Source organism: Musca autumnalis, unplaced genomic scaffold (assembly GCF_047663935.1).
Source record: "Musca autumnalis isolate F117 unplaced genomic scaffold, ASM4766393v1 scaffold_4, whole genome shotgun sequence".
Taxonomy (NCBI): Eukaryota; Metazoa; Arthropoda; class Insecta; order Diptera; family Muscidae; genus Musca; species Musca autumnalis.
In genome coordinates, this window is record NW_027411977.1 from 27,380,266 (window position 1) to 27,399,207 (window position 18,942).

Consider the following 18,942-nt stretch of genomic DNA (forward strand, 5'->3'; position numbering starts at 1 on the left):
AAAAACCCAGCAGTAAATTAAAAGAAATGATAAAGAAGGCCAAACTGAAATCAAATATCAAAATTAAAACAACGCAGAAACAAAAATCGATGAACACCCTTTCAAAATGCTTCAACCAAACAATGAGTATAAAAGTGGGGAGGGGCGTTATGTGTTTTTGTTTTTTCTGTTGGCTTATTTTTAGTTATGGTTTTCCCTAATAACTGATTGGTAAATCTGAGTGGATGAGAGTTTTGCATTAATTGTTTTTTATTTTGTTTGACACATGATTTATTACAATGATGACAGGTGTTGTTTTTAGTTTTTCCCAATTTGTTTTTTCTTTGATTATTAAACAAAAATGTGATGAATTTCCTAGGACGATGTTAAGGGGGGGCTGTTTTTTATTTTTGAGGTTTTCAATTTTCTAGAGTTTTTTTTTTTCAGTTTAAACAAACAATCATAGTTTACATTTGAAAAACAAAAAAAAAACGTTTTACTTACCACCATAGTTGGGTCTTACTCTTTTGTCATAACTGACACTGAAGGAATCCAATATAGCCGATATATTAACATCTCCCAACATACTACCGCCAGCGGTTCTAAAATAATATGAGAGAAGAATATATTTGCTAATAATGGCCGAAAATGTTCTGTTCATGGCGACATCAAAGTTACAACATCGAATGACCTGGCATTGTGGCGTATGAGTTACGTTGCGTTATATTTGCTTTGCTGCGGAACGAACAATCATACGTCACAAGTTCCGGTCAATGGGGAGGAGATATGAGGGTTAGTTATTTAGTTTTTTAGTTAGTTATGCTTGTGTTGCTTTTGTTATTTGTTGCGATGAAAACGGAAACCCCGTTTTATTTATTGTAATATTTTTATGTTATTTTGTTTTTATTTTTGTTTTTTTTGTGTTCTAACAACTCAGCAACTCTGTGACAGCTGTCGGCTGTTTTGTTTAGTTGTTTAGATTTTTTTCTAGTTTTTGTTTAGTTTTCTTTATCTGTAAATAAAACTTTAGTTTTATATGTCCAAGAATATGACAATGTGGATTAATATTAAAACTAAGATGAAATGACTACAAGCAACAATGAATGACGATTGGTTTTTTTAGTGTTTTATGTGTTTGTTATATTTTATATATTTATGCAATGTGGTATTATAGTACAATTGAAAGAAGAGAGTTGCTGCATGAGAGTAGTATAAAGGGGAAGGTTGTCTCCACTTTTACTTTCTGGAATGTTTAAGTATATACATATATGGTCCAAATATGAGGGGAAGATACATTTGTCATCTCCATACATATACCAATCGAAGGAAACTAGCAGCAATTCGAGTGAATTTAATATTAGATTTCTGCTAGCATGGGCATGGTCGGTAATAACAATAATCGGTGCTGATTGGCATTTTTATGAGCTATATGACCTTAGGAGGAGCTATATGACCTTAGGAGATTATATTGAAAAAACAAGTAAAAAAGTATCAGTCGGCTTTGCCGACAGAGATATACCCTCAGCCTGTGTATATTGAAACAATTTTTTTTTCCAAAAAACGCATGTATTTAGGGAGTTTTAAAAATTTTGGGCGTTTGAACTGACAAAAATGTTGATTAGGATTTAATATCAAAAGTTTTGCGGAGGAGATACTAAAAAGAATGGATCTCCAGGCACTACATATGGTACCATAGGGGTTTTTTAGAACTTCAGTTATGTTTGCTCAAGAAGTATGAACTTGCCCCTGAAACAACTTTTACCATCGCAATTGAGGCAGCAATGCAAGTTGCTTCAACAAAAATCAAAGTGATTCGAAAGCAGGTCTTAAAGTGAACATGTATCCGAAATTTTGAGTGGGAGGTACCGGATGGAGTGGACAAATATAGTCCATATTTGAACCTGATCTATATCTGGTAGATATATTAGGATGTGTAAAGTATGGACCAATTCGGCCACTCTCTTCAAGAGTTATCGTGCGCACAATTTTTCCGAAAATTTTTTAACTTTTGTGGGGGAGGTACCTGAAGGAGTGGACCGATATGGCTTATCTTCGAACTTAAACTATGTTTGGACAAAATATTACTAAGGCCAAACTTTGGACCGAATCGGCAGACCTGTTCGAGAGTTATTTTGCCCTCCAACCTCCTCACACGGTGTCATAGGGGTTTTTTGCAACTTTCAGGCTATTTTCTCAGGAAGTATGGACTTGCCCCTGATGAAACTTATACCGTCGTATGGAGGGCAGTGAATACAAGTTGCTAAAGCAAAAATCAAAGCGATTCGAGAGATGTTCCTAAACTGAACTTTTCCAAAATTTTGTGTGGGAGGTACCCGACGGAGTGGACCGATTGAGTCCATATTAAAACTTGATCTAAGTCTGGTACACGCTCCACGATGGGCAAAGTATGGACCAAATCGGTTACACCCTTCAAGAGTTATAGTGCGTACAAATTTTCCGAACATTTTCGAACTTTTGTGGGGGAGGTACCGGAAGGAGTGGACAGATATAGCTCATCTTCGAACTTAAACTAAGTTTGGACAAAATATTACGAAAGCCAAAATTTGAACCGAATCGGTTCATCCCTTCGAGAGTTATCGTGCGCTCCAGCCAGCCAGACAGACAGACAGACGGACGGACATTGCTCAATCGTCTCCAAATTGTCTGAAACACTTTTCTTCCAAACATACTTGGGGTCTAAAACCATTATTTCGATGAGGCACATTTTGCCCGTATGAAAGTGTATATACCCTTCATAGCCTAAAGGCTGAGGGTATAATTATATTTAGCGAAGTCCCACACATCAACCACTAGATATAATTTTTTTCAATATAATCTTCATAGGTCATATAGCTCGATGAATTAAAGTAATTAAAAAATTTTATAAAATATTTGCTAACAATTCCCAAATGTTATCGACTACCAAAAACATTCTGGGTCCTGATATGTGCATAGACAACCCTCAAATATTGACGACCCCACACGTTTTTGGATAACATGATCTGCGAATCTTCTCCTGGAAGGTACAGAATAAGCACCTGTATTATCGTCTTAGGTGAAAACGTTTTAATGGCCCTAGTTTTTAGGTTTTCGACCGTCAAAAAATTGTAAACGTCGCAAACGTCATATGTCTGTATATAACGCATAAAAAGTATGAAAACGTCGCAAACGATTAAAAAGTTGGGATAGTCAAACGACTCAAATAGGCGGAAAGGTGTGTTTAAATTCCAACTCACCAAATTTGGTTGTTTTCTTAATAAAAAATAAACAGGAGCTGTATCAAAAATGAATAATGTTGCAGTTATAAGGCATGATCTCAAAGTAGTCACAATATCATTAAGGGGTATAGCCACTTATTGGGCATGAAACATGTCATTTTTCATTAATTTTTTTATCTTTCGAACTTTTTAAGAAGACTTTGCTTTTATCTGAAAGGTCACACCGTGCGAAGTATTAGCCAATAGGTTCACTTTTTGCTATAGCCCCGTATGAGGGAGTCGTTTATTTGAGGCATTTGAAGGTTTTGGGTAATTATAGCCAACCGAAATCGTTCTACTTGACAATTAGTATTCAGTGAACAGAAAATGGTCTAATAAAACTATTTGCAACATAGGTCCTGACTTAGGCCCTAACCGTCACTCCTCCAAATATCAACGTACAATAACAAATGAAAATCAAACACAAATATATATATTGAGATATATGAGATTTTTATTTTGAGTAAAGTTTTATTAATATAACAACCATTTTACAAATATCAGGTTTTCAATTGGCCACACATTTGTCTTATTATACGCCTCATCAAATAAGTCTATCAACTAACAACATCTGCTGGAACTATGCTTCGTTTTAGGTGCTTTACGCAAAAACTACTCATATGTGACCATTTTTTCTTTATAATGTTAATGAAATTAGGAAAAAAGTCTTCCAACTATAAACATCAACATTTCTTAGCATTGGTGAACCGATTTTGTCTGAAACGGAAGCAACAATTACTTCTAATGCCCGTTGATATGAATATTCCAATGACTTTGTTGGTTTACCCAAAGAAAAATATCCTACATCTCAGAAAATGTGCGATTTATACTGCTACTCACGGCAACACATTTTAAAACCTCCAAAAATATTTTAGTAGACTTAAAAGAAACACAGTTTTAGGGAAAGAATGGCAACCAAACTCAACAAGATACTACAACTCTATAAACGTCAAAAAAATTAAAAATTTTCAAATATTACAACAACGACAAAAAACTATAGCCAACTAGCCTACCACTTGTTTGTATCACGCTATTACTTATGCAAAGCTATAAGCTATTTTTAAGGGAAATAAATAGTTGTTTCGCGGGGTAAATCGCAAAACTGAATATTAGGCATTTGTCATGGGATACTTAGCAATGGAATTCGACAAGAATCTCATTCGTTCTATGTACTTTAATTTTTGAGTAAAGTTCCACTAAAGTTCCCATATTTCGCACTGTGCGGCGTTAAGTTCGGCCTGGCCGAAATTGTTATACCCTCCACCGCGAGTTGTATTGAAGTAAAATAAAACAATTAGTTTCCTTTTGTTTTTGAAGAAGACTAAACACCAAATTTTAGCAAGTTCGGTAAAACAATGTAGCTTGGTACAAATCGATTATTACTCCCTTCGGGAGTTATTGTGGGCACCATTTTTGAGAATATCTTTGAACTTTTGTGGGAGAGGTACACAAAGTAGTAGACCTAAAGTGTGGGCTGAATCGGTATATCCGTTAAAGAGTTACACTATGCAACACTGAAAAAGCAAACAACCTCTAGTATGCATTTTTTAAAGTACATATTTAGACTGCAAAAACCCTAGTAGGGGTTTGTCCTGTCAGATCCAGTTCGGATTTTATGGCATCATCTAAACCGGGCTCAATCTACACTTTTTGGCATTTATCAGGCCTTTATCTCAGAAACGAATAGGAATTTGGCCTTGCTGTCTTTGACCGTATTGTAGCACTAAACAAGTAGAACTTATCTTTTGACAAAAAACACATACGAATACACACTGTTTCATGTCAATAGCACATTTCAAATTGCTTTTTGTTACTTCAGTTTAGTCGATATCCGTGGAATAACCTCGGGAAAGTTTATATATATTGGTTTGTAATTTTATGAAGTATCTTTCAACAAAAAGTTTGGCTTCGATAACGTGCCGTTATAATTTTTTTTTTAATTATACCCTCAGCATTTATGCTAACGTGGGTATATGGCGAAAAACAAAAATGTTTTACAATCGATGAATCCGAGTTTCACCCATTCAGAATTCGCGGAATGTTAGCATATTCTATATAGTATGATAAACATTCTTTAAAATGATGTGTTTTAGGGGGGATCCCATAATATCGACCATTAAAATTAATTTACGTGGAAGCTGTGTTGGCATCAATGTAGAAAAATAGGTAAATATGGGTTGAAGCCAACAAGTTTTTTTATGCTCCATTAACCTTACATTTTATAGACATATGCCCAAAGAAAGACTCAAAGAATACTTCATGGGCAATATGATACTGGTGTATCATTTTTCGATATATCCACTACATCCACCTAAAATTGATGCTGACATTTTGAAGCCGGAATTTCGGGGTTTTTTGAATTTTTTTAATAATCCGGACGCGCAAAAAGATAATATTCCAAACTCATAATAGGATTATAAAACTCGTGATTTTACGTCGTTTATGGCTTATCTCATGAGTGTGCTCCTTACAGCATCCTAGTAATTGGAGTCTAAAATCCAATATTTGATGTGTTATTTTTTTTTAAAAAACTTATTTTTAGCGTTTAAAATTTACAAGTGTCATTCAATTTCCATCCACTAAAACCTCGGATATAGATACCCTGAAAATAGGAAAATCAGCAAAAATTTATTTTGACAAATCCGCGTACCAAGCCGCGATTTTCTTTAAATTTTTTTACGTAAATGGAATCCTTTATACGCGATTACAATATTTGCGAAAATGCGTGTCATAAATTACAGAGATTCGCGAGTAATATAGGATTTTTACCAAAAATAGAAAGTGGAGGCACATCCGCGGTTCTTGAAGAATCTGATTAAAATATGTGTAGATAAACATATTTTTGATGGGTGCTACTGAAACCGGATGCGCATCAAAATCGTATGCAAATTGCAAATTGAAAGAGATTGATTCGCTGTATTCAAAAACGGATGCGCATCAACTGATTTTAACTTATTCGCGAATAATAGGCTTTTTAATCTACACATTTTTTGAATGATTGTAATTTCAATATTACTCTTAATTTCCTATCCTTATAAGTTATCACAGTAAGCAAATAAGCTTTCACGATGGTAAACCATATTTCTTGATGAAGTTTTAGTAGTACACATTAATTATTGTATGGAATTTTAGCGAAATAGTTGGAGAACTCCGAAATATTTTTTTAATTTTTCGAATCAAATCAAAAAATATATTTGCAACAATATTTTTCAATAATAAGTTTTTCTCTTTTGTTGTTGCTATAATATGCAATTTATGTAACCAATCTCTATAAATTTGGTATCATATTTTTATACGCATTGTCTAGATTCCGCATATGTTTTTTAATTTATTTTTAAGTGTTTGTAGGGACTATGGGACAATATAATTTGGATTTTCTTAAAATTTTTTGTACTATTTGTTGATTTTCCGCGAAAATAATAATAGATTTAATAACTATTTAAACATCTACGAATAGATATGGAATGCTGTTAACGATTTATGCATAAATTTTCTCATAACAACAAATAAGATATTTTTAAATATTTTTTCTTTATATGAGAATAAAAACCGCCATAACTTTTGCGCGCATCGTCCAATTTTGTGAACGCGAACAGATTTGAAACCAGAATTTTTTTCTTAACCTCTACGCCAAAAATTGAAGATGTGCTCGCAAAAAAATTTTTTAGTTTTTTTCAAATGGAATTGCAAAGGATTTTTGTTTTTCGCCATATACACTTTCATACGGGCAAAATGTGCCTCATCGAAATAACGGTTTTAGACCCCAAGTATGTTTGGACGAAATGTGTTTCAGACAATTTGGAGTCGATTGATCCAAGATGGGCTATATCGGTCCACTCCTTCTTGTACCCCCCCCCACAAAAGTTCGAAAATGTTCGGAAAATTTGTGCGCACGATAACTCTTGAAGGGAGTAACCGATTTGGTCCATACTTTGCCCATCGTGAAATGTGTACCAGACTTAGATAAGGTTTCAATATGAACTTTATCGGTCCACTCTTTCGAGTACCTCCCACACAAAATTTCGGAAAAGTTCATTTTAGGGCCATCTCTCGAATCGCTTTGATTTTTGTTGTAGCAACTTTTATTCATCGCCCCCATACGACTGTACAAGTTTCATCAGGGGCAAGTCCATACTTCCTTAGAAAATAGCCTGAAAGTTGCAAAATACCCCTGTGAAACCGTGTGAGGTGGTTGGAGCGCTAGATAACTCTCGAACGGATCTGCCGATTCGGTCCAAACTTCGACCTTAGTAATATTTTGTCCAAACATAGTTTAAGTTCGAAGACAGGCCATATCGGCCCAATCCTTCAGGGACCTGCCCCACAAAAGTTGAAAAATGTTCGGAAAAATTGTTCGTATGATAACTCTTGAAGGTAGTGGTCCATACTTTACACATCCATATATATCTACCAGATATAGATCAGGCTCAAATATGGACTATATATGTCTACTCCATCCGGTACCCCCACACAAAATTTCGGATAAGTTCACTTTAAGACCTGATATCGAATCACTTTGATTTTTGGTGAAGCAAGTTGCATTCGCTGCCTCATCTACGATGGTAAAAGTTTTTTCAGGGGCAAGTCTATACTTCTTGAGCAAACAGCCCGAAGGATGTAAAAACCCCCTATGGCACCATATGTAGTGGCTGGAGATACATTCTTTTTAGTATCTCCTCCGCAAAACTTTTGATCTTTAATCCTTATCAACATTTTTGTCGCTTCAAACGCCCAAAATTTTTAAAGCCCTCTAAATACATACGTTCTTTTGGGAAAAAATTGTTTCAATATACACAGGCTGAGGGTATATCTCTGTCGGCAAAGCCGACTGATACTTTTTTACTTGTTTTCTTTCAAAAAACTCAAAATGTGTACGGTGTGAAGTGTTTCATCGGAATAGCACATTCTTTAATAACACTGTGTGTAATTTTTTGAGTCATGTTTTATTAACCATATTCTGACTCCACAGTGTGATAGAACACCAAAAATGAGAAGACACGTGTCTCGCCGTTTTTCCCTATCTCATCAACTTTCGCGGTTATAGGCCTCCAAAGGTTTAAGGCTTTGATGTAAAAAGGGTCATTTAGTCCGGACTATATCTTCCAAACCGTTGGGAAATTTGAATTTATCTCAGAGGCGAAGTTGTAGCTCTTGTCTTAAAGAACAAAAATTGTGAACACATATAACCCATCAAACTTCATCTGCAAGGTCAAAATCGCCATGGTCAAATTTCTTTTAAATTTTTTCTCAAGTTTTGTTATACAGATTTCAAACCGATCAAATTTGAAGCAAACAACCAACTACAAAAATGTACATCAGATCTCAATAAACATCTCTCTAGAATATACGAACTCTGTAGAAGTGGATCTTAATGGTCAAAATAGCAAAACAATTGTGATTTTTATCCTCTTTTCTACGATTCTGCTCAATAGATATTAAACCGTTCAAAATTCAAGAAAACAATCAACCACAATAGTGTAGCGAAGGCTTCAATAAACAACTTTCTGGAATATGCAAAATGTCTATGAACGGTCCTTTATGGTAAAAATAGCAAAAATCTTTTGAAAATATCCAATTTTTATACTTTTTTCTCGGAGTCTGGTCCAAAGATACGCAACCGCCCAAAAATTAAGGATACCGTCCACCACAAAAATGTACCTAAGATTTCAATAAACAACTTTTCGGAACATATGAAGATTCTAGGAATGATTCCTAGGGCCGAAATTCACGAACAATTAATTTTTTTTAACATATCCCCTGCTCAGGTTTGGAAATAACAAACTGTTAAAAACTCAAGGAAATTTGAAAGGTTTGTTATTTACGGACCTGAACAGGAAAGAATGATCTAAAATAATCGAAATTTGAGCTTGAAGAATCGTTCCTAGAATCTTCATTTGTTCTAGAAACTTGTTTGTTGAAATCTAAGGTACATTTTAGTGGTTGAATGTATCCTTAATTTTTGGGCAGTTGCGTATCTTTGGACCAGAGTCGGAGAAAAAAGTATAAAAATTGGATATTTTCAAAAACTTTTTGCTATTTTTACCATTAAGGACCGTTCATAGATATTTCGCATATTCCAGAAAGTTGTTTATTGAAGCCTTTGCTACACTATTGTGGTTGATTGTTTTCTTGAATTTTGAACGTTTTAATATCTATTGAGCAGAATCCTAGAAAAGAGGATAAAAATCACAATTGTTTTGCTATTTTGACCATTAAGATCCACTTCTAAGAGTTCGTATATTCTAGAGAGATGTTTATTGAGATCTGATGTACATTTTTGTAGTTGGTTGTTTGCTTCAAATTTGATCGGTTTGAAATCTGTATAACAAAACTTGAGAAAAAATTTAAAAGAAATTTGACCATGGCGATTTTGACCTTGCAGATGAAGTTTGATGGGTTATATGTGTTCACAATTTTTGTTCTTTAAGACAAGAGCTACAACTTTGCCTCCGAGATAAGTTAAAAATTCCTAACGGTTTGGAAGATATAGTCTTGACTAAATGACCCTTTCTACATCAAAGCCTCAAACCTTTGGAGGCCTATAACCGCGAAAGTTGATGAGATGGGGAAAAACGGCAAGACACGTGTCTTCTGATTTTTGGTGTTCTATCACACTGCGGTGTCAGAATATGGTTAATAATTTTCGTGTTGCACAGTGTAACTTAAGTAAAAATGCAAATTTTGAATGCTACTGTTACAATTCTTTAAAATTGGAATAAATAAAAGCTATTTCAAGTTTAAAACGCTAAAATTGGTTGAACTCTGACATTGTTACCGGGGAAATAAAACCTTATGAAAGCTGTGGACTTTAATTGTCTATAATACGTTAAAAAATATGGCATAAATTTGCTAAGGAAGGAAGGAATGAAGAGATATGGTGCAAAATAAACTTGAAATTCAACTGAAAATTGGGTATTTTTGATCGAGAAACTTCAAATTCCTACGACTCCTATTATATAATACGGGTCAATGTTAGCATTAAGATAAGTTAATCATTAAAATATCAGGTGATTGTTATTGCTCTGGGTCTGAGCCAACATACTATAAAGAAAAAACGAGATCCTCCCTATACACTGTACTTTCAAAAAATCCTCTGTTCGAATTGTTTGCACAAGGTCACCTTAAAAATGTTGCACAGTGCTATCGTTCGATACATTTTTATTTTCTATCAATAGAAAACCTTTTGAAGGCGTTGTGTTAAAATATGACGTTTTAAAAGTCGTTCGTCCATAAAATATCAACCGAAGATCTTCAATCTATAGAAGACCTGTTGAAGGTCATCGACATAGTCAAGGTATTCTGCATTTTTCATGTTGTAGACATCTTAAAGATCTACAGTTTATAGGGGAGCTATGAACGATCTTCTATGTATAAAATATATTTTGACGGTCTGTCATCCATGGACTTGGATTCCTAAAGTATTTTAAAGGAGACTCAAATACGTGGATTTTTAAACGATTTTTAAGGAGACCCAAAGAGCTCTACAAAAATGGATTTTCAAAAGGATTTTAGGGAGACCCAAAGAGTTCCACAAACTTGTTTTTTTAAAACACTTTAAGGAGGCCCAAAGAGCTCTAAAAACATGGGATTTTTAAAAAGATTTCTAAGGAGACTTAAAGAGCTCTACATAAATGGATTTTTGAAAAAGATTTTTAAGAAGACGTGGATTTATAAAAAAATATTAAGAATACCCAAAGAACTCGAAAACATTGATTTTTTAAAAAGATTTTTAAGGAGGCCCAAAGAGCTTTACACACATTGATTTTTTTAAAAAGATTTTTGAGAACACGTGGATTTTTAAAATATTTTTAAAGATACCCAAAGAGCTCTAAAACATGGATTTTTAAAAAGATTTTTAGGGAAACCCAAAGAGCTCTACAAACGTGGATTTTTAAAATATTTTTAAAAAGACGCAAAGAACTCTACATACGTGGATTTTTTAAAAAATTCTTAAGGAGATCCAAAGAGCTTTACAGACGTGGATCTTTTTGAATATGTTTAAGGAGACCCAAAGAGCTTTACACGTGGATTTTTTAAAAGATTTTTCAGAAGACGTGGATTTTAATAGATTTTTTAGAAAACGTGGATTTTTAAAATATTTTTAAGAAGACCCAACGTTGTAGGATTATCCAAAGAGCTATATAACCGTGGATTTTTAAATATTTTTAATTGGACCCAAAAAGCTCTAAAAAAGTGGATTCTACGTGATTTTTAATAGAGATACAAAGAGCTCTATATACAGTGATTTAAACAAATTTTAAGGTCTTCTGCCTATAGAAGTCCTTTTTAACGCCAGCTGTATATTAAGGACCTAGAGAACCTAGATGACCATTTTGTATAGTGAATAACTATTGAAGGACTGCAGTTAATGGGGGATCGATTTAAACTCTTTGGTCAATAGAGGACATTTTGAAGTACTTCTGTATATAGAAGACCTATAAAAGGTCGTCTGATTATAGGATAAGTATATAATTTTTTTGGTAGTATTCAGAATATTGTAGATTTATTGATTCTATATTCTATTAGAGGTCTTGTTGAAGGTCTTCGGCACCGTGAGGCTTCTTAAAAGTCTTCTATTATATGTCCCCTTACTAAAGCGGACTAATTGAAGGTAATCTATTAACAGAGGACTTGTTAAGCGTTTTCTGTAAATAGAAAAGTCATTGGAGATCTTGTATTTGTTTACAAGGATTGTATGGAATGTGTTTTTCCATTGAAGGCCTATTGAAGTTCTCCAGTCGATAGAAAGCTTATTGAGGGGTTTCGGTTTATACAAAGCCCATTGAAGGTCTTCTCTCTATAAAAACTGTATTGAAAATGTTTTTTTCGATTGCTTAAGTGGAGTGTATTGAAAATGTTTTGCCTACTTGATGAGAAATTGTCCTTGATCTTTCTGCCTTAGATAACTTACCAAGGTCTCTATATTCTACATCCATATGAAACCTTCTTAGTACTAGCATACCTTCAGTAACCTTAGTAGTAGTGACTATTTCTTATGGTATCTTCTAATACTGGACTTAAGTATCCTTGCAGATCTTTGCTTGAATACTTATTAAGCTATTTTGCAGCAATATCTTTCCGTATCCCTGCTTCAGAACTTATTAAGATCCCTCGCAGTAGTATCGTTTCGTATCCTTGTAGATCCTTGTTAAGTACTTTTATTAAGGTATCTCACAGAAGTATTCCTGAGAATGTTTGTGTGAATTTTTTTCATGAAAGAATTTCATAGTTTCTTTGCATATATTTCCAAATATTTCACCGTGTTTTATTGTTGGCGTGAAATATTGCTCAAATTGTTAAGTAATTTATAATTTCTTGACCTAGATTTACTCATTCTTTGGCCAAGAAAAAATATTTCACTAGCAAAACTATTTCAATCTTCATATTTTGAATGCATACACTATAAAAACATTTAAAACGCACATACATTTGTACATATGTATGTGGGTATGTCAATGCGTGCCTGTAAACGTTGGGTGCATGAAAGTTTCATGTTATTTTCGACATGTTTGAAATTTCATTTATTTTTCTTTCATAGGAACATCAGAAGCAACAACAACATCAAGCACCGTTGGCTACATCAATTTTAAGGCAAGACAAAAAAAAGTTGTTGTGAAAAAGAAGAAAAATGTTTGTTGTTGCTCTCACTCTAGTTTTTTAGTGTTATTGTTCAGTGAGAAATCTAAGCCATCATATGCAAGTTGTTACAAAAGTTATGGAACATAACGGATACACTTGCCAATAATGTCAAACTTGTTCATGTCGTGAAGCAAAGAAAAAACACAAAAAATAAAAACAACAGAAAATAACTGCCACTATTTGCAAAGGACATTTACACATACATATGTGTATGTTCGTATGTAAGAATGTCGGCATGTTTTTTATATGACAAGGCAAAATGTAGAAAGCTATGCCAACTAGAGTAACAACAGGACAGCCGCTGGTTGGTCCAACACAGCTTGTCAAAATTTATTGACAGTATTATGTTAAAGTGCATACATCATCTGCTGCTTGACGACACTTGCCAAAACTCGCTTAAGTTTCATAGAAAAGTACCTTCTAGCCTGTGCTGCCTAAGTGGAAAACTTGTAATCTTATATTGGGGGAATAGTTTCTTTTTTATTACTTGGCATTTTGTTATGGACGCCAACGACGACACACAAGGTCATAAATGTTGTGGGTTTTGTGGCTTTTTAAGAGTGGCCAAGAGTTGTTATGGTACCTTGTGTTAATATTTTTGGTTTATTTATTATTAAATATTGTTAATAAACTTTGGAAATTTTCAAGACCATAGGGGAGAAATAAGCCATAATAAAACTATGAAACAGATTTTTTTTCTTGCCCCAAAACTGTCTTTGAATAATAAAAGTCGATGTTATTTGCTAAGCAGTTGTAATATTTATGGTTAGTGGAATATGACTAAGCTGTTTCAAGATTTTATTCTGCTAAACAATAAAAATAAAGAAATGTGAACATGATAAACTACTCAATGGGAGTATTTAATAAAAAAATATAAACATATGTATGTGCGTTTGATTGATTGGTTCTACTATGGCGTTTCAATTTTGTACAAAATGGCTCTCAAGTTTTCAGTTATGTCCACCTTTTAAGAAACACTCAAAAATAAAAGGTAATAAAAGATTTTAGGCAGACTTAAACATGTCTATAAACCTTAATTTTTTTAAGATTTTTAGGAGGACCCAAAGAGCTCCATAAACGTGGATTTTAAAGGATTTGTCGGAAGACCCAAAGAGCTCCATAAACGTGGATTTTTAAAAGATTTTTCGTCAGACCCATAGGGTTCCATAAACATTGATTTTTAAAAGATTTTTAGGAGGACCCAAAGAGCTCAATAAACGTGGATTTTAAAAAGATTTTTAGGACGACCCAAAGAGCTCAATAAACGTGGATTTTTAAAAGATTTTTAGGAGGACCCAAAGAGCTCAATAAACGTGGATTTTTAAAAGATTTTTAGGAGGACCCAAAGAGCTCAATAAACGTGGATTTTTAAAAGATTTTTAGGAGGACCCAAAGAGCTCAATAAATGCGGATTTTTAAAAGATTTTTCGGAAGACCCAAAGAGCTCCATAATCGTGGATTTTTAAAAGATTTTTAGGAGGACCTAAGGAACTCCATAAACGTGGATTTTTAAAAGATTTTTAGGAGGACCCAAAGAGCTCAATAGACGTGGATTTTTTAAAGATTTTTAGGAGGACCCAAAGAGCTCCATAAAAGAGGATTTTTTAAAGATTTTTAGGAGGACCCAAAAAGCTCAATAAACGTGGATTTTTAAAAGATTTTTAGGAGGACCCAAAGAGCTCAATAAACGTGGATTTTTAAAAAATTTTAGGAAGAACCAAAGAGCTCAATAAACGTGGATTTTAAAAAGATTTTTAGGAGGACCCAAAGAGCTCAATAAACGGGGATTTTTAAAGGATTTTTAGGAGGACCCAAAGAGCTCAATAAACGTGGATTTTTAAAGGATTTTTAGGAGGACCCAAAGAGCTCAATAAACGTGGATTTTAAAAAGATTTTTAGGAGGACCCAAAGAGCTCAATAAACGGGGATTTTTAAAGGATTTTTAGGAGGACCCAAAGAGCTCAATAAACGTGGATTTTTAAAGGATTTTTAGGAGGACCCAAAGAGCTCAATAAACGTGGATTTTTAAAAGATTTTTAGGAGGACCCAAGCAGCTCAATAAACGTGGATTTTAAAAGATTTTTAGGAGGACCCAAACAGCTCAATAAACGTGGATTTTTAAAAGATTTTTTAGGAGGACCCAAACAGCTCAATAAACGTGGATTTTTAAAAGATTTTTAGGAGGATCCAAACAGCTCAATAAACGTGGATTTTTAAAAGATTTTTAGGAGGACCCAAACAGCTCAATAAACGTGGATTTTTAAAAGATTTTTAGGAGGACCCAAGCAGCTCAATAAACGTGGATTTTTAAAAGATTTATAGGAGGACCCAAACAGATCAATAAACGTGAATTTTAAAAGATTTTTAGGAGGACCCAAACAGATCAATAAACGTGGATTTTAAAAGATTTTTAGGAGGACCCAAACAGCTCAATAAACGTGGATTTTAAAAAGATTTTTAGGAGGACCCAAACAGCTCAATAAACGTGTATTTTAAAAAGATTTTTAGGAGGACCCAAACAGCTCAATAAACGTGGATTTTTAAAAGATTTTTCGGAAGACCCAAAGAGCTCAATAAACGTGGATTTTTAAAAGATTTTTAGGAGGACCCAAACAGCGCAATTTAAACGTGGATTTTTAAAAGATTTTTAGGAGGACCCAAACAGCTCAATAAACGTGGATTTTTAAAAGATTTTTCGGAAGACCCAAAGAGCTCAATAAACGTGGATTTTTAAAAGATTTTTAGGAGGACCCAAAGAGCTCAATAAACGTGGATTTTTAAAAGATTTTTAGGAGGACCCAAACAGCTCAATAAACGTGGATTTTTAAAAGATTTTTAGGAGGACCCAAACAGCTCAATATAAACGTGAATTTTTAAAAGATTTTTAAGGGACCCAAACAGCTCAATAGAAACGTGGATTTTTAAAAGATTTTTTAGGAGGACCCAAACAGCTCAATATAAACGTGGATTTTTAAAAGATTTTTAGGAGGACCCAAAGAGCTCAATAAACCTGGATTTTTAAAAAGATTTTTAGGAGGACCCAAACAGCTCAATAAACGTGGATTTTTAACACATTTTTAGGAGGACCCAAACAGATCAACAAACGTGGATTTTAAAAGATTTTTAGGAGGACCCAAACAGCTCAATAAACGTGGATTTTTAACAGATTTTGAGGAGGACCCAAACAGCTCAATAAACGTGGATTTTTAAAAGATTTTTAGGAGGACCCAAAGAGCTCAATAAACGTGGATTTTTAAAAGATTTTTAGGAGGACCCAAACAGATCAACAAACGTGGATTTTAAAAGATTTTTAGAAGGACCCAAAGAGCTCAATAAACGTGGATTTTTAATAGATTTTTAGGAGGACCAAGAGAGCAACTAAACGTGGATTTTTAAAAGATTTTTAGGAGGACCCAAAGAGCTCAATAAACGTGGATTTTTAATAGATTTTTAGGAGGACCCAGAGAGCAACTAAACGTGGATTTTTAAAAGATTTTTATGAGAACCCAAAGAGCTCAATAAACGTGGATTTTTAAAAGATTTTTCGGAAGACCCAAAGAGCTCCATAAACGTGGATTTTTAAAAGATTTTTCGGAAGACCCAAAGAGCTCCATAAACGTGGATTTTTAAAAGATTTTGCGGAAGACCCAAAGAGCTCCATAAACGTGGATTTTTAAAAGATTTTTCGGAAGACCCAAAGAGCTCCATAAACGTGGATTTTTAAAAGATTTTTAGGACGAACCAAAGAGCTCCATAAACGTGGATTTTTAAAAGATTTTTAGGACGAACCAAAGAGCTCCATAAACGTGGATTTTTAAAAGATTTTTAGGACGAACCAAAGAGCTCCATAAACGTGGATTTTTAAAAGATTTTTAGGAGGACCCAAAGAACTCCATAAACGTGGATTTTTAAAAGATTTTTAGGACGAACCAAAGAGCTCCATAAATGTGGATTTTTAAAAGATTTTTAGGAGGACCCAAAGAAATCCATAAACGTGGATTTTTAAAAGATTTTTAGGACGAACCAAAGAGCTCCATAAACGTGGATTTTTAAAAGATTTTTAGGAGGACCCAAAGAACTCCATAAACGTGGATTTTTAAAAGATTTTTAGGAGGACCCAAAGAGCTCAATAAACGTGGATTTTCAAAAGATTTTTAGGAGGACCCAAAGAGCTCAATAAACGTGGATTTTTAAAAGATTTTTAGGAGGACCCAAAGAGCTCAATAAACGTGGATTTTTAAAAGATTTTTAGGAGGACCCAAAGAGCTCAATAAACGTGGATTTTTAAAAGATTTTTCGGAAGACCCAAAGAGCTCAATAAACGTGGATTTTTAAAAGATTTTTGGGAGGACCCAAGGAGCTCCATAAACGTGGATTTTTAAAAGATTTTTGGGAGGACCCAAAGAGCTCAATAAACGTGGATTTTTAAAAGATTTTTGGGAGGACCCAAGGAGCTCAATAAACGTGGATTTTTAACAGATTTTTGGGAGGACCCAAAGAGCTCAATAAACGTGGATTTTTAAAAGATTTTTAGGAGAACCCAAAGAGCTCAATAAACGTGGATTTTTAAAAGATTTTTAGGAGGACCAAAAGAACTCCATAAACGTGGATTTTTAAAAGATTTTTAGGAGGACCCAAAGAACTCCGTAAACGTGGATTTTTAAAAGATTTTTAGGAGGACCCAAAGAACTCCATAAACGTGGATTTTTAAAAGATTTTTAGGATGTCCCAAAGAACTCCATAAACGTGGATTTTTAAAAGATTTTTAGGAGGACCAAAGAACTCCATAAACGTGGATTTTTAAAAGATTTTTAGGAGGACCCAAAGAACTCCATAAACGTGGATTTTTAAAAGATTTTTAGGAGGACCCAAAGAACTCCATAAACGTGGATTTTTAAAAGATTTTTAGGAGGACCCAAAGAACTCCATAAACATGGATTTTTAAAAGATTTTTAGGAGGACCCAAAGAACTCCATAAACATGGATTTTTAAAAGATTTTTAGGAGGACCCAAAGAACTCCATAAACGTGGATTTTTAAAAGATTTTTAGGAGGACCCAAAGAACTCCGTAAACGTGGACTTTTAAAAGATTTTTAGGAGGACCCAAAGAACTCCATAAACGTGGATTTTTAAAAGATTTTTAGGAGGACCCAAAGAACTCCATAAACGTGGATTTTTAAAAGATTTTTAGGAGGACCCAAAGAACTCCATAATCGTGGATTTTTAAAAGATTTTTAGGAGGACCCAAAGAACTCCATAAACGTGGATTTTTAAAAGATTTTTAGGAGGACCCAAAGAACTCCATAAACGTGGATTTTTAAAAGATTTTTAGGAGGACCCAAAGAACTCCATAAACATGGATTTTTAAAAGATTTTTAGGAGGACCCAAAGAACTCCATAAACGTGGATTTTTAAAAGATTTTTAGGAGGACCCAAAGAACTCCGTAAACGTGGATTTTTAAAAGATTTTTAGGAGGACCCAAAGAGCTCCATAAACGTATATTTTTAAAAGATTTTTAGGCAGACTTCAAGGGCTCTATAAACGTGAATTTTGAACAGATTTTTAGGCCGACTTTAAGGGTTTTATAAATCCGGTTTAAAACAAAAAATAGGAGGACCCAAAGAGCTCCATAAACGTAGATTTTTAGGCAGACTTTAAGACCAATATAAACTTGAATTTTTAAAAGATTTTTAAGAGGGCCCAAAGAGCTCCATAAACGTGGAATTTTATAAAAAAACATTAGGAGGACCCAAAGAGCTCCATAAACGTAGATTTTTAAAAGATTTTTAGACAGACTTTAAGAGCTCTATAAACGTGAATTTTAGAAAGATTTTTAGTCCGACTTTAAGGACCAAAGAGCTGCATTAACGTTGATTTTCAGGTAGACTTTAAGGGCTCTATAAACGTGGATTTTTAAAAGATTTTTAGTTGGACCCAAAGAGCTCCATAAACGTGGAATTTAAGAGAAAAATTAGGAGGATCCAAAAGCTCCATAAACATAGATTTTTAAACGTGAATTTTGAACAGATTTTAGGCCGATTTTAAGGGCTTTATAAAATTGGTTTA

At 33.9% G+C, this 18,942-nt stretch overlaps 1 protein-coding gene across 40 annotated transcripts in view; it reads right to left on the reverse strand.

Annotated features, from left to right (window-relative positions):
- Positions 1–18,942, reverse strand: part of Rdl (Resistant to dieldrin) — a 275,701-nt gene that overhangs the window by 155,713 nt on the left and 101,046 nt on the right. For all 40 annotated transcript variants that reach the window (XM_073983930.1, XM_073983903.1, XM_073983916.1 and 37 more), the window contains one exon: positions 484–581. In XM_073983930.1, coding sequence (XP_073840031.1) covers positions 484–581 — 98 coding nt within the window. The remainder of the gene's footprint in view (positions 1–483; positions 582–18,942) is intronic.